The following is a 14,288-nucleotide window of genomic DNA, read 5'->3' as shown; positions in this document are numbered from 1 at the left end:
GTGTGTACAGTATGTGTTACTCTGCAAGGACGAAAAAAGAATCTGTTCACATTTGGCTCAGATTTGGAGACAAAAGCTGCTCCCAGTAAAGAAAACCATCCAGCCTGCTGACTTTTTTTTAGAGCTGTGGGTCAGACATGCTCTGTAGTGGCTCTTTAAAACCACTTGACAAGACTATAGTTTATAACTGGGACTGACTGTGGCTCCATTTACATGGACACTAGTTCTATAGTGACTGACATTTGAGAGCATGTCAGCACATACGCTGATCAGGCATAACATTATGACCACCTTCCTAATATTGTGTAGGTCTCCCTTGTGCCTCCAAAATAGTTGGGACTCATCAGAGAATGGACATGGGCCTTCTGAGGGTGTCCTGTGACCTCATAGTGCCGCATCACCCCAGCAGATCACTTGGCTTTCCAACTGCAGGCTTACTTGTGGTTCCTAGAGTTTCAGAAACTAGAATGGGAGGTAGAGTTTTCAGCTACTAGGCCCCTCTCCTGTGGAACCAGCTCCCGATTTGGGTTTGGGAGGCCGACACCCTCTCTACTTTTAAAGTTAGGGTTAGAACTTTACTTTTTTTATGAAGCCTGTAGCTCAGATGATCCTGAACCATCTCGTAGATACACCGATCAGACACCCTCCTAATATTGTGCAGGTCTCCCTTGTGGTGACTCATCAAAGAATGGACATGGGCCTTCTGAGGGTGTCCTGTGGTGTCTGGTAACACAATGTTGTTAGTGGGGGGTCTTTGAGGGGAGGGTCCTCTGTGGATCATCCCACAGATACTTGATCAGTTTGGGATCTAGTGAATTTGGAGGCCAGGTCAACACCTTGTGCTGTTCTTCATGTTTTTTTTTTTTTTAGTTGTTCCTAAAGCGTTTTTGTTTGTGTGCCTGTGTCAGACTGCATCCTGATGGGGGAGTGTATGGGGTGGGGGTGCCTGGTCTGGTCTAGGTGGGTGCTACATGTCTAAGTAACATCCACATGAATGAATGCCAGGTCCAAAAAGGCCAGCAGAACACTGAATTGTCACAAGATGGTCAATGGTATTCACTTCTCCTGTCGATGGTCATAATGTTGTGGCTGATTGGTGTATATCATATTGGAATCTCTAATTTCAGTTCATTAGAAGAACTGTTGTCCACATACATGGATTCGTGTGCATTGTACCAAAGGTTTTAGATGCATATCTCAGAGGATTTGGGCACCACCCCAGAAGTCTCTTACTCACTTCCTTTCAGATTCAAATCTCATGTGATGCCTGCACATGAATGAGTGAGCTCCTTTGCAAGAGTGAGAGGTCACTGCAGTGAACTGATGCAGAAAACAGATGTAACTTACATTGTTCCTTGTGCAAACCACCGCTCTATTGTATCTTCTCACAACAAGAAAACAGGAAATGGCAGAAGAGGAGCTTATGTTTTATCTGGTGCTTGTTTCCAAAGAAAACAGTTACAGTTATAGGACGGGCTATGTATAAAAGTAAAGTGCTTGACACACTTTTTAAATCAACTAAATGTTATTGGCACAATCGCTACCTGCAGCTGAGTGCAACAAGTTCACATGTGCTTTTGCTGAGTTGCTTAAAGTCCATCCTGAGCAATGAAGGAAATTACTGAATGAGACAGAGGTGGACGAGGTCTGCTGGAGAAATGTGGCCACGCCAAAACGTTTACTGCAGCACTGGATCAAACTCTTAACACCTGAGAATCTTCTCATCTGGGTTGCATGAAGGAGGTCTCTTGGAAGAACCTGTTCATGTCTGGAGAGGAAGGTGGAGAGCAGACAGTGTTTGCGCAGACAGATGTCGACGAAGGAAAAGAGAGGTGAATGTCTGACGCAGCTCTGCAGAAACACTGAGTCATCCCCAGCTCTGGCTTTGCAGGAGGCAAACGTAACAATAACTCAAAACATTGCTCCACAAACGCTCCTGTGATACCTTCCAGATGTTGCTTTGAGAAATCAGCTGCAGGGGGAACACAACATGGCACCACGAGCATGTTAATGAGTTGTAATGTACGAGCGGGGAGCACGGCGCTCGTAGCTCGGGACTCCAGTAGCTTGGGAAAGTAGAGGCGGAAAGGAATTCAGGAGTGTGTGAAAATTCCCCTTCTCCATCTGGACCTGATTTATTTTAATCTGCCACATCCTCATTTGCGTTAAATTTGGCCGTGCGTCGTCAGCGCTAAGCGGCCACTGCTGTGGTCAGTTCGCTTCACACTTACTGTCTCTGACATCAGTTAGATGGACTTTATTGGATGTTTCTCCTCTGTGTACTAGGTTTATTTTGAAATTGCTGTTTTCTCTGGACAGTGCAGATATAGGAAAGGGGCGAAGCCTTTGAGATGTGGCTAGCGATTGACTCACTTCTGGAGCCTCAAGTGGTCGTTTGAGGAACTGCTCTTCAGTGTCGACTTTAATTTTTTTCAGAGGTTAGGTCAGAGGTTAGTAGGTCAATCTACAGACCCCGGATGATGATAACAGGTAACTCCGGACTCAAAGGGGAATAGCACTAGCATATCATAACAAAATATTGGTGAAATGAACATGTTTCGCGGCAGATAATGCGTTATTTAGAGGCTGCATTTCGGTGCCCCATTCACTCCCACTATATGGATATACGCAGATCTAAATATCGTCCGAACACCTCCAGATGACACAAAAGTTATATGGGTGAGTAAACGACCGTATTTTATGCCAGAAATAAGGTCCAGGTTGTAAAAAAACGGTAATTCCCCTTTAAGTTGTTGCGTCTGGAGAGCTCAAACCCAGAGTAAAGAAAATTTGAGCATATCTGGTCCTTTAAGAACCCACAGTTGGTTTTATTTTTAGTTATTGAAGTTGTGCACATTTAACGGCGTGGCTGCTTTGATTGACGTGTAGGTGTCCTCACAGGTCACTGACAGTCTTTTCTTAGCTTAGCTCCACCTCTTTGATCATCTTTCAATTGGCTGGGAGTTGTGTGGAGTCTGCCAAGATGGTGGCGGCTGGTGACACCACACTGAGCTCTTTAAGAAACCTTTTTTTCCATCTTTATGTGCAGTCAGTGATCTGGATTATGATATTAGGACAGTAAAAAGTCACAGTTGATTGTTTTTTATTGAAAAAGTGAATCATATTATTATTTTATTATATCATTATTGTTAGTTCGTTCTTCCTCCGACCCATTATATTTACCATTCTGGACCTCACTGAGGGGAGACGTCCCAGATACTACCTCAAAATGTAAATTTAAACATCTGCTGCTGGGCCTCCAGACGGAATGGCAGAACTCTTCTGCCCTTGAGCAAGGCATTCGCAACGGACAGCTGCGTTTGGAGGGCACGAATAGCCGGTGCGGTTAATGAGTGATGTGAGGGGATGGAGAGGAGGCTGCGGGGCTGCAGCATGAGACACTCTCCTTAACTAGAGTGTGAAGAGACAGACCCACTTCATTAAACGGCCTGTCTGTGTAAACACCGGCCGCCTGCAGGACTGACTGGAGTGACTGAGAGAGTGAGTGTAGCCATCTGCATGCAGCCACACACAAACCCTCCTGTCTATCCCCCTGTGGCTCTTATTTTACGAGCCTCTGTAAGACAGGAGCGGGGCAGGCGGGCAGGCGGGCAGGCGGGGTGGGGGGAGTTTGATGCTATGAATAAAAACGCCATCACCTAAACATCACCGCCGGCACTTAAAACTTTACAAGTGAGCACTTAAATCCATTTCTCACCGGGCATGTAACGGTGCGTGTGAACACAAGTGGAGAAGAACTCAGAAACGGAGGGAAAAATAAAGTCAGAGTCAGTTGTTTATTTGCGGCGCGCCTCGATTCAAACTCTGTTTATGCTCCAAGCTTCGGAGAGCTACTGTATTTGTCTGTACAGTTACGCGGATTAGTCAGAATCAGGACGTGGGATGTTGCCCGTATTGGTTCACTTATGTTTGTAGACATTGGACTGGTCTTGACGTTTCTATGGTGGGGTTTCTGTTGCTGTGGCTGCAGCGAGTCTGTGTTGAATGTTTCTGCAGTTTCAGCTGTTGTGCACTTACTGTCTGCAGCTTTTCCCCCGAATTATTCTGTTAGATTCTGCTTTTTCAGTTGTGACTCACTGTGTGTTTGGTGAAAAATAAAATAAGACAACATCCTTAAATGCGCAGAGTTACGTTGTCCCCGGGGGGCAATTTAAGGCACATGTGAGCAGCATGACGTGCAAGAACAAGACACTTTATTTAAAGAACAAAAAATAGAACAATACACAGTAAAAACTATGTCATAAATGTTATGTTATGTCGCCTGAGATGCACTTGAACACACCATCAAGACAGTAGCAGGCGGCCAGATGGCACATACGTTCTGCACCTACGTGGGGAAACGACCCTTCTTACCAGCAGGTTTCAGCTGTCTATATTTGTCATTTAAAAGAAGAGCTCTTGTTGGCTGAGAAGCTAGGAAGAGCTACAGACCGTCGAACAGAGCTGGCCTCTCCAAGACTCAGCACCATAGCTAAACCCAACGCCAGCGAGCGACCAACTGTCGGATTAGTGGGTTACGACCTTTAGGGGATTCAATTTTTAGATGTTTTTAACCCATAGTTTGATGCTACATGTCTAAGTAACATCCACATGAATGAATGCCAGGTCATAGAGTTTCCCAGCAGAACACTGAATTGTCACAAGATGGTCAATGTTATTTACTTCTCCTGTCAGTGGTCATAATGTTGTGGCTGATCGGTGTACAGTAGCTTTGTTAATCCGTTCTGCATCATTAACATTGACTAAAACCTTTAAATTAAGATGTCTGTAACAGATTTAGGAGGGAAAAGCAAATTTACCATGTCATCAAGAGACTCTTTGAAAACGTCCCAACAAGCTCTCTCTCTCTGTGTGTGTGTGTGTGTGTGTGTGTCCATGCTAATGCTGTTAGCCCTGAGGAAGACCGTCGGTCTGCAGTCTGAGGCGAGCTAACTGTCCGCACGAGCTTCAGGCGGATCCTGCTGATAAAGTTTCTGTGGGAACGCTGTCTGCGTTTTTCTAATCTCTTCTGGTTGCATTGAAGTTTTCACGGGCATCTCACTGGTTGAAATGAAGAGGCTTGTTTTTGAATCTGTATTTCTCTAGGGTCTAAATTGGACACACATTCCTGTGGCCCCATACGTTCTTACACAAGTATTTAGACGTTCTGCCTTCTGGAAAAGTGTCGTGCCGTCTTGTCTGACAGGTCAGGGGTCGCGATTGGCCTCAGAAGAGAGAGAAAGTTGAGTTTCTTTTCTTATTTAAGGACCCCACAGCGGTACGGACCATCAAGACTTATTGTCTGTAGCTGCTGCTGTTCTAGTTCTCCCATCCCCAAAGTAGTATAGAAATAAAAAATGAGAATATTTGGCTAAAACAAAAGCCAACAAAACTGAAAACAAAACAATCTTACTACATGCTTCCAAGTGTTGATGTCTACCCAGACAAACAGGAAATTAGAAAAACTTCTGCAGTACATTAACAATGATCCGAACCCTCCTGATAGCATAAAACATGACTGCGACTGTATGTGCACCCAGGTCTACAGTTTTAGATTTTTAAATGCTATTAGTTTCTCCTCGAAATCTATTTTTTAAGGTGTTTTGGAGCTTCTCAAGCTTTAAAGTTAACTTAAAATCTACACGACATGCTCCTCGACCTGTGCACAAGAAAGAGCAGACACTTCAAGGCTGACAAAGAGACAATGTGCAGTATGCTAAATTGAGATTCTTATTTCCACGGAGGCTGAATCATATTGAAGTCTGGACTCTTGCATCTCAGCGTGCGCAAATAACCCGTGAAGCCGCTGCAGACTCAGTTGATTCAGCACCAAAAACAGAATCACACGTTTTTTGAGTCGTTCTCAGCCTTTAAAATCCACTTAAACTCATGCAAATACGTCAGAGAACCTGGCGCAGCATGCACCTCCATGCACAGAACACACGGTCACACGCTTGAGATGTGGCGAAGCGGACAGTGGGTGGACAGAAGGGTGTCGGCCGGTGAAGGATGAGGTGCTGCAGCGGCGGTGGGAGGTTCGCGGCGACTGCAGAGCCTGATGAGGTCTCTCTGTGGGACGCCCCACACCCTCCCGGTGCCTCATAGCGCCGTGCGTTCATATTTCTGTTATCACCGCCTCTAGAGATAGAGTAGCCTCAAGTCAAATCTCTCTATGAGTCTGTTCACACTGCAGGTTTTTATGAATCTGATTTTCTTTTAACTTGCACCCACACTTAAAAAAAAGGGCTGATACATGTTGCTGTTCATGTTTTAGTTGTTCCTAAAGCGTTTTTTTGTGTGTGCCTGTGTCAGGCTGCATCCTGGAGGAATGTCATTGCTATGGGGTGGGGGTGCCTGGTCTGGTCTAGGTGGGTGCTACATGTCTAAATAACATCCACATGAATGAATTCCAGGTCCAAAAGTTTCCCAGCAGAACATTGAATTGTCACAAGATGGTCAATGTTATTCACTTCTTCAGTCAGTGGTCATAATGATATGGCTATGGTTTTTCTTAGGAACATCTTTTGGTGGTTCCCACCTGAAACTTGCACGACCAGGTCTGTAATCTGACCGAATGCTCACCTGAATTAGTGGACGACATTCAGATTATGCTCTTCTTTCACAATTTACGGTCTTTCCAGACTCAAGGTGTGAAGGGAGGTGAACGTTTTTTTTAAGATGCCTCTTGGATGAGCGGTAAAAACATCTTCAAGAACATTTCAAACAAAGCGAGTCAGTTTGTATTTTTGGGGGGTCTTTCTCGGTGTCAGCGACATGTGCGAGAAAAACAAAGACGATCTCCTCCTTCGGTTGTGGCTTCACGCTGTGGGTGCCGTTTCGGCGTCACGAGCAGTTTGAAACAAAGAACATAAGGGACGCGTTCAAGAATAGATATGAAGAGTTATTTAAAAATCTGTCCCTGCAACACTACACTGGTGTCGGTTCAGGAAATGTTCAGACTTTATGGCGAGTTTTTGTTGAGGTTCTTCTATACAGCAAGCATCCTTACATTTGGAACAATGCCACTTGAAGGTGTCTTATTTTCTGTGTAACCTTTGGTTCAAGTAAATAAACAGCATTTCAGAAATCCTGAGCTCATATTTATTCATTGCTAACACATTACCTCCCTCTCTTCTTCCGCAGGTACGACTACGTGGAAGTTTACAGTGGCAACAACGAGAGTTCGCGCATGTTGGGGAAGTTTTGTGGGAAAATCGCACCCTCTCCGATCATCTCCACCGGCGGCCAGCTCCTCATCAAGTTCGTCTCCGACTACGAGACTCATGGGGCGGGATTCTCCGTTCGCTACGAGGTCTTCAAGACAGGTGTGTGGAGTCGAGCAGTACTGTTGAAATGTCTTCTCTGTATTTGAACAGCAGCAGCACAAATACCTTCTTGATAGTGGAGCCAGGTTTCTAGAGAATTGTTATTCTGGGTTCGAGGCTGACAGGCTGGTGAACAAATGTTGGCTTTCCAAGTGGAGCTAACCACAACTTTGAGGCAATGACCAATGGTTGACCCAAGTTGATTGACATATAAAACATGAGGAAGCACCATCCACAACTTTGGTTCCTATCGCTAAATTTGTTGGGTAAGCCCAGATGGAGTGGTTGTGACGCTGATGGTATTTTATTTTTGAATAAAGAGCGTTAACGGCAAGAATAGCCAGCTCCCCCCATACGCTACAACATTATTTATGTTAAATTAACTCAGAAAGATTCGGAAACCACAGCCTGGAACGTCCACTAGTGAACAACTGTTGGCGACAATGACAATTTTGTCCGTGGACGAGGCTTAACTGTGCTAAATTTGGCTTGGAAACTGTTTGCTGATCTTTAGGCATTATTACTAACATCTTAGGTATAAAGTGTAGAAAATTGTAGTGGTTTAGTCGGATGTTAGTCAATTCCTGGCTGTGGGTCACTTCTGGGCAACTGCACTTCTTTAGTGATATTTGTTCCTGAATCTTGTAGCAGGAATTTTCTAAATTATTGCATAAAATTGTGCAGCAACTAAACGTTTCCGGTAACTGCTGATCACTTGTGCATATGCTTTTAAGCTGCACTCTATGTGTGTTGCTGTAGGCCATGTAAAGCTACATAGATCACTATGTGGATGCCATGTATGTCAAGTGTATCGTGACAGAGCAAGATCTAAACCAGGAAACCCAAAAAGTATTTAAAACAAAACAACTATATGCCAGGGAAATGTTGATGTTGTTTGATCATTAACCATTCTGAAAGATATTTTTGTATTTGAGGTCCAAGGTTGTCTAAACAGCTGCAGTTCAACCCCTGGTCCACTGACCTCAGAGTTGCAGATAATCTCAAAGACCCAGAATTCAGTGGAGGAGGAGGAGCGAGTCCCAGCTGGGGCAGGATGCTAGCAGGATAGGCCTACATAAACACTGACTGTCAAGGAAGGAACCCTTGCTCCTGTGTCCTACATTTGTATTTGTTCTTCTCTCTTGGGTCCACTTTAGTAGCCGCCCAGAACGGCGAGTCTCCTGTGACCACTTTCCACCAATGGGAGGGGGCGGGGGCTGCGGATAAATCAGATAAAAAGGGAACATGCGTGAGAGTCCTCTTCATTTTCTTGTTTGTACCCCAGAGAGTAATAACCATTCAAAGAATCACAGGATCCAGAAATAGCAATCCCAAGGTATGTTAGTGTTCTGCTGTGAGAGATGGATAGACAAGTGCTCTTTTGTGCTTAACAAGGAGCGAGGCAGTATTATGAGCAGGGTTCACACAGGATCTCCTCCCGCCGTTTCACTTGTCTAGTCTCAAAACTACGAAGTGAGAGCCTTCTTCTTTAAAAATCAGCTCGTGTCGGCTTCAATTCTAGGGTGCAGAGTGTGGCCGTGACTGATGAATGACGGGACGTCATTAGAGAGCCGGTGTAATAAATCTTTTAAAGTGGGTCAGCGGCGTATCGGTGGCTTAGAAGGGAAGGCCGGTCCCGAACATTTTTCATTTAGGATTCTTTTCAAAGGTGCAACTTCCACAAAGACCCGGATGATTTATGTTTGAGTAATCAAAACTGGGATTCATAGACTGTCGTGGAGCTTGGGTCACCTTGCCGTTTTCGTTTGGATGGAACTCTTTAAATTTTTAGCAGAAATGGACGCCTGGTGATGAATCTGAATGTTAACGAGAGACCAGGGCATTAGGACAGCAAGTTTGGACCTTGCGATTAACCCCTTAAAACAAACTATTGGGTTGCATGAATCCTAAGAGTCTGAAAGCCAGACCAACTTCCGGTATGTTCATGGCAGAAACTTCTGTCTGGAGTCTCTCCGTTGGGAACTGATCAGGCTCTGTCGGCCCAATCAAATCATCTGGGCGGGGCTTTATGCGGTGATGGACAGAAGACCGACGGCAACGTAGGCGTACACGTCATCTGAGCGCCATGGAGTTGAATTTGTTTACAACACATCACTTGAATCAAGCCCCATGATGAAATCCAAAAGGCGTTTTACCAGACTCATATACTTAAGATGGACAAACCCTCCCAAAGAGAGGTTTTGAAGCTCAGTGTGATGTGTATTGACGTCACCATCTTGACAGTGTCGGACTCCACCTAACTCCAGCTAATTCAAAGAAGCCACATCCTTCTATTCATGCATTATTTTAAGCCTTGAACCAGCTGAGTCATTAAAAACAAAGTCACTCCTGTACCGTTGGACACTTCAACATGGACGTCAACGGAGATTGAATCACTTTTGGAGCCAGTCTTAATTAGAAATTTGAGGAAATTCGGCGCTTCTCCGTTTGCTTTATCTCTCAGCCCCCGGATGTTGCCTCTTGGAGCAGACCGAGAGTTAAGTAAGTTTCAAAATAAAACAGGAAATGCCCCTAAAAACAGAGATACAGTTAATCATGACCAGGTGCCAGAGAGCTGGATGTGACAGTTGTTATTAAGCTCGTCCGACTGCCCTAACCCTGCTTTGCTGTATATAGACACGTTTAATCATTGTGTCTATCCATCTTTCTTTGTGATGCAGAGTGTTTCTGCTTTCCTTTGTGTGTGTGTAACAGACAGGTGGATGGGACCTCAGGCTCATTTAGCTAATGGGCTGTTTGTCCTTGGAGGCAACAGGGGTGACCCGCAGATGAGATGGATGCTCTGGCATAGAAGAGGGGTTTCTGAATCTAGGACAGGATGTGTGTGAGTGTGTGTGGCAAGGGGAGGGGGTTGTTCATGTGTTTGTGTGTGTGTGTGTGTGTGTGTGTGTGTGTGTTGTCCTCAATCTGGGTCCTCCACCTCCTAACAAGTTAAAAACAGCACTTGTACTCACTCAGGTAATCCCCACTGCCACGTTGCCGCCTTCCTTCTCGCCACATTTAAAATCCATTACAGTCGGAGCGGCATATTGAAACTAAATGGAGCTGCTCTGGCTACAAACAAGCTTTACACTCCGCTGAGACCTCCCCCTGCTTTGTCTCCGTGCCTCTGGTTTTCTCTCTGTTCTTGTTCTTTGATGTCAGATCTTTGTTTTTAACGCATCCAATAGTGGATCAAACGGTCGGCTATTAAGTATCAGGGGGACACGTGTGGGGTTATAAAAGGGACATGAAAAACACAAACATATATGAGGTAAAGTGTGTTTTATTCATTCACTGTCCCCCTCTTGGAAGTCAGCCACACATTCCCTGAATAGCAGTTTTGAAGCGAAGCGTGGTAGCTCCAGGCGCCGCCATCTTGCCACTGCCTGACTAAATGAGGTGGAGTTAAGGCAAGGGACGTCTAGAAAGACCGCTAGCAACCTGTGGGGACGTGCACCTGTCACTCAAAGCAGGCACACCGTTAATTATGCATAGCTTCAAAGAGGTACAAAGAGGAAAAGGCGAGCAGCGATGTGGCAACAATAGACAACGAAGGTCAGAAAAGAAAGCCTCGTTGAACAAGTCGGACTAATCTCAACTTTGAGGCGATACGCCACCACGTCCACCTGGCTGAGAGGAGTGGGCTTGGAGGTTTAGGTGAACGTAGACAGTAGCAGCGGTGTTGTTTTTTTTTTATATTTTCAAATACAGAGTGGCAAAAAGAGCTAGCTCTGACCAATTTAGATATTTAATGTTCTGCTTGTGGTGTCTGGGAAGATGGAGATGTAGAGGAACATGGGATGCTTGTGTGGTTTTCAGGCAACTCCAATGGGTCAGTAGCGCTGTGTTGCATCTAAACAGCCGTCCTGAGCCACCTCTTAAGATCCCATCTCAGTTTCTCACTCTGGATAACGGCAGTAACATATTAGCAGTGTGGCGTTGTTGTGTAGAAGGCAGGGATCACACTAAGTGCAGTGTTTTATAAATGCAAAGCGATGCAAAACTGCGGAGAAACTGTTTCAAATTGCGTCCTGAGTGATCTGATCACAAGTATCCCGCTTTGTGTTCCCATTAAAATGCATCCTGAAGTGTGCAAGAGGGTAACCAATGGCAACAAAGCAATGGGTTGACGAGCAAATTGCTTTTCTGTATGTAGACAGGCTTAGCTGTAACTTAAACAAGTGATGTCGTAAAGTTGGACATGTGAACATGGAGGTCTGCAGGGATTGACTGACTTTTGGAGTCAGCCTCAAGTGGCCATTTGAGGAACTGCAGGTCTGCTTATACATGATTTTTCAGCAGTGGAGGCTGTGGTTTGGTTTTGTTTGTAGCTAAAAGCCTTATCCATCACTTAAAAAACAACGTTTTTCTGGGTTAGAGTTAGTTCAGGGAGCAGGTTTCCTGAACCAGGTGTAAGATCTTAAGAATCACTGCAGCCAACCAAATCAAAGTTGTGTTTTCTTACTGTAAATGTCTTGTGTTCATGCTCGTAATGAGGGTGTTATCTCACATTTAAAGGCAGCAGTTTTTCTAACCTGCTAAACCATGACAAAACATCTTCGTGAGGAAGTTAGAGAGGACAGTTTCACACAGGAAGCAGCAGTTCTGCAGCGATGTTTTCTGAAAGCAGTGACCACAAGCGACAGGGCCAGAGTCAGCATTATTAAGTGTTCTCAGATTCTCAGATAAAACAAGTAGATTAAATTAACAGAGAATAGGTCTTTTTTTTTTTTACGATGAATTCTGACATATGTATGTGTCTTACCTTTCTGTTTTACTGTGTGTTGGGCCGTGGCTTCATCCCTCATCTCCCTCCCTCTCTCCCTCGTCTGTCATTAGTACCAGCAAACCTCATTCAGACGCTCGGTTTGGTTTTAAAGATCGGCAGCGGCGGGCGAATCTCGGGGCTAACGAGCGCCGGGGCTGTAACGCTCGGTCACATCCGCCTCCCGCGACCATAACTCCACCCTCCGCTGGCCGCATTTCATCTACAGACGATAGCCGAGCGAGGCCTCGCCGTCGTCCCGGAACTATATTTGTCCCCGCGTCCTCGTTTTATTGCAGGTTTTCAAACCAGAAACACATGTCCGTACTCAGGGAGGGATTCTTCTGGGGCGACTGATTGAAGGGTCGTTGATGCAAAAAAAAAAGATGAAAGTGAAGCAAAGATGGATGAACCAATGAGAGATAAGATAACACAATAACACAGATACGCTTCGTGTCTTTGAGCAAACACTCAAATATGCAAACACACACATATGGTGCAGTGATTCCTTTGACTCATTTGATGTTTTTGGAGGCTTTTTCACTGAATAATGCACTTTAGTTTGTTTTATTTTCAAGTTTCCACCGATCAGTCATAGGGCAAGGAACGATTTATTTCTTTTCATGCGCTGTAGGCTCCAAATTCTTTCTAGGTTACAGCATCATTTGTTTGTCTGATGCTCAACGCTCTGAAATCACATAACGGCCTGACCCCGACCGACACGGAGCATCACAGATCTCTCAACCCAGATTCACGCGACCCATCTGCCCGTTTCAAACGCTCCAAAGTGCGCCAGCTGAGCAGGATCGAAGCCGGCGTCGTCCCTCGCCGCCCGCCCGCCCGTCCGTGCTCGTCATTTATCATGTCGGCCCTTTTAATGACACCACCTGTGTCAACAGCGAGGGGTCCGCCGGAGTGTGTGGATTCATGTTTACCGGTGTGCTCAGATGACATGCAGGTCACATCTGGCCTGGCAACGCGAGAAAATCCTCCCCCCCAACCTCCTCCCCTCTTGCCCCGTCCCAACACATTCACTCACTCGCATACACAAACACTGGCCCCGTGCCTCCGAGGGATGCTTGACCCTCGTCCACGCCTCGCGCCGTCTCCCCGTCACCGAGATCAGTCACTGCAGCCTCGCTCGTGTCGCTTTACGACAAGCGAGGTGCAAACTGCCAGCCCGGGCTGACTGATGCGAGCCGACGCAGAGATTTTTCATGAGCGGTACCGACGACGGCTCGTGCACAAAAACGACGGCAGTGGCGTAACAGCTGCCAGGCTGGCCGGCCGGTTTGTTTGTACTTTTATTTGGAAGCATTTCTGCCTCATGTTTTTATTTGGAACAGGGTTTCATTGCAAAGTTTTGAGATGTAGAGGAGCACGGGATGCTTGTGAGGTTTTCAGGCAACTGCAGTGGGTCCGTATACGACAAGTGGTGCTGGACTTTTGACCTTTTAAGACGATAAAGAAGCTACAGGCCCCAAATGTCAGCATGGTCATAACCAGGACGCTCACTTAAGTGTATGGGATTAATCATGACCATGAATTAAAAGACACATTACAAATACAGCCCTGAGAAACTAAAAAAAGTCCTCTAATATTACTTTAATGTCTGCAAGAAAGAATACTGCAAACAAATGATGACATGGTCGGATGAATATGCAGTTTGTGTTGGATGCGTCTAATGAGCTAATGAAGTTTGTCTGTTTGTTGACCACGATCGGTCTCGCGCTGTCCGTCTGGGACCGCCAGTAAATACCAGCCGAACACCCCAGCCCCAGTCACAACACAGACGCAGACGGCTCCGACCGGGGAGGGGGCCCAGTCACGGCGGAGCTCGTCTGATTGGACGGAGATGACAAGAAGTCAGTCAGTAAAAAAGGAACGCTCTGTTTTTGGAGCGGCGAGCTGAGTCTGGAGTCGTTTTGCTGCAGAGGTTTTTACACAACTTTGGGAAAAAGGTGGAATTTCTTGTCTAGAAGACCAGTGACTTCTTCTTTTTTTAAAAAATAAAATAATATCGTGTGGCCTTAAGGCTTATAAAGACGGTGTTAAGAGGCCAAAGCTGTAAAAGTGTTTCGAGCTGCCAAACGTTTAGCCACCCGGAAAGGTCAAGAACGGATGGTGTTCGGTTTATTTCTGTGTTTCCAAAATGTTTTTTCCACCACGGTAAAGACAGAAAAGGTCACAGATCT

The 14,288-nt window shown here is 45.5% G+C and overlaps 1 protein-coding gene across 1 annotated transcript in view; it reads left to right on the top strand.

The window, feature by feature from the left end:
- Nucleotides 1-14,288, top strand: part of LOC311489118 (neuropilin-1a-like) — a 79,504-nt gene that overhangs the window by 18,387 nt on the left and 46,829 nt on the right. Inside the window, exon 2 of the mRNA XM_084546064.1 lies at nucleotides 7,144-7,325. Within this exon, the coding sequence (XP_084402190.1) occupies nucleotides 7,190-7,325 (136 nt within the window). The 5' untranslated portion in view covers nucleotides 7,144-7,189. The remainder of the gene's footprint in view (nucleotides 1-7,143; nucleotides 7,326-14,288) is intronic.

Source organism: Chelon labrosus (genome assembly GCF_963514085.1).
Source record: "Chelon labrosus genome assembly, chromosome: 6".
Lineage (NCBI taxonomy): Eukaryota > Metazoa > Chordata > Actinopteri > Mugiliformes > Mugilidae > Chelon > Chelon labrosus.
Note: the sequence above shows the minus strand (reverse complement) of the source record. Positions and strands in the feature narration are given on the sequence as shown.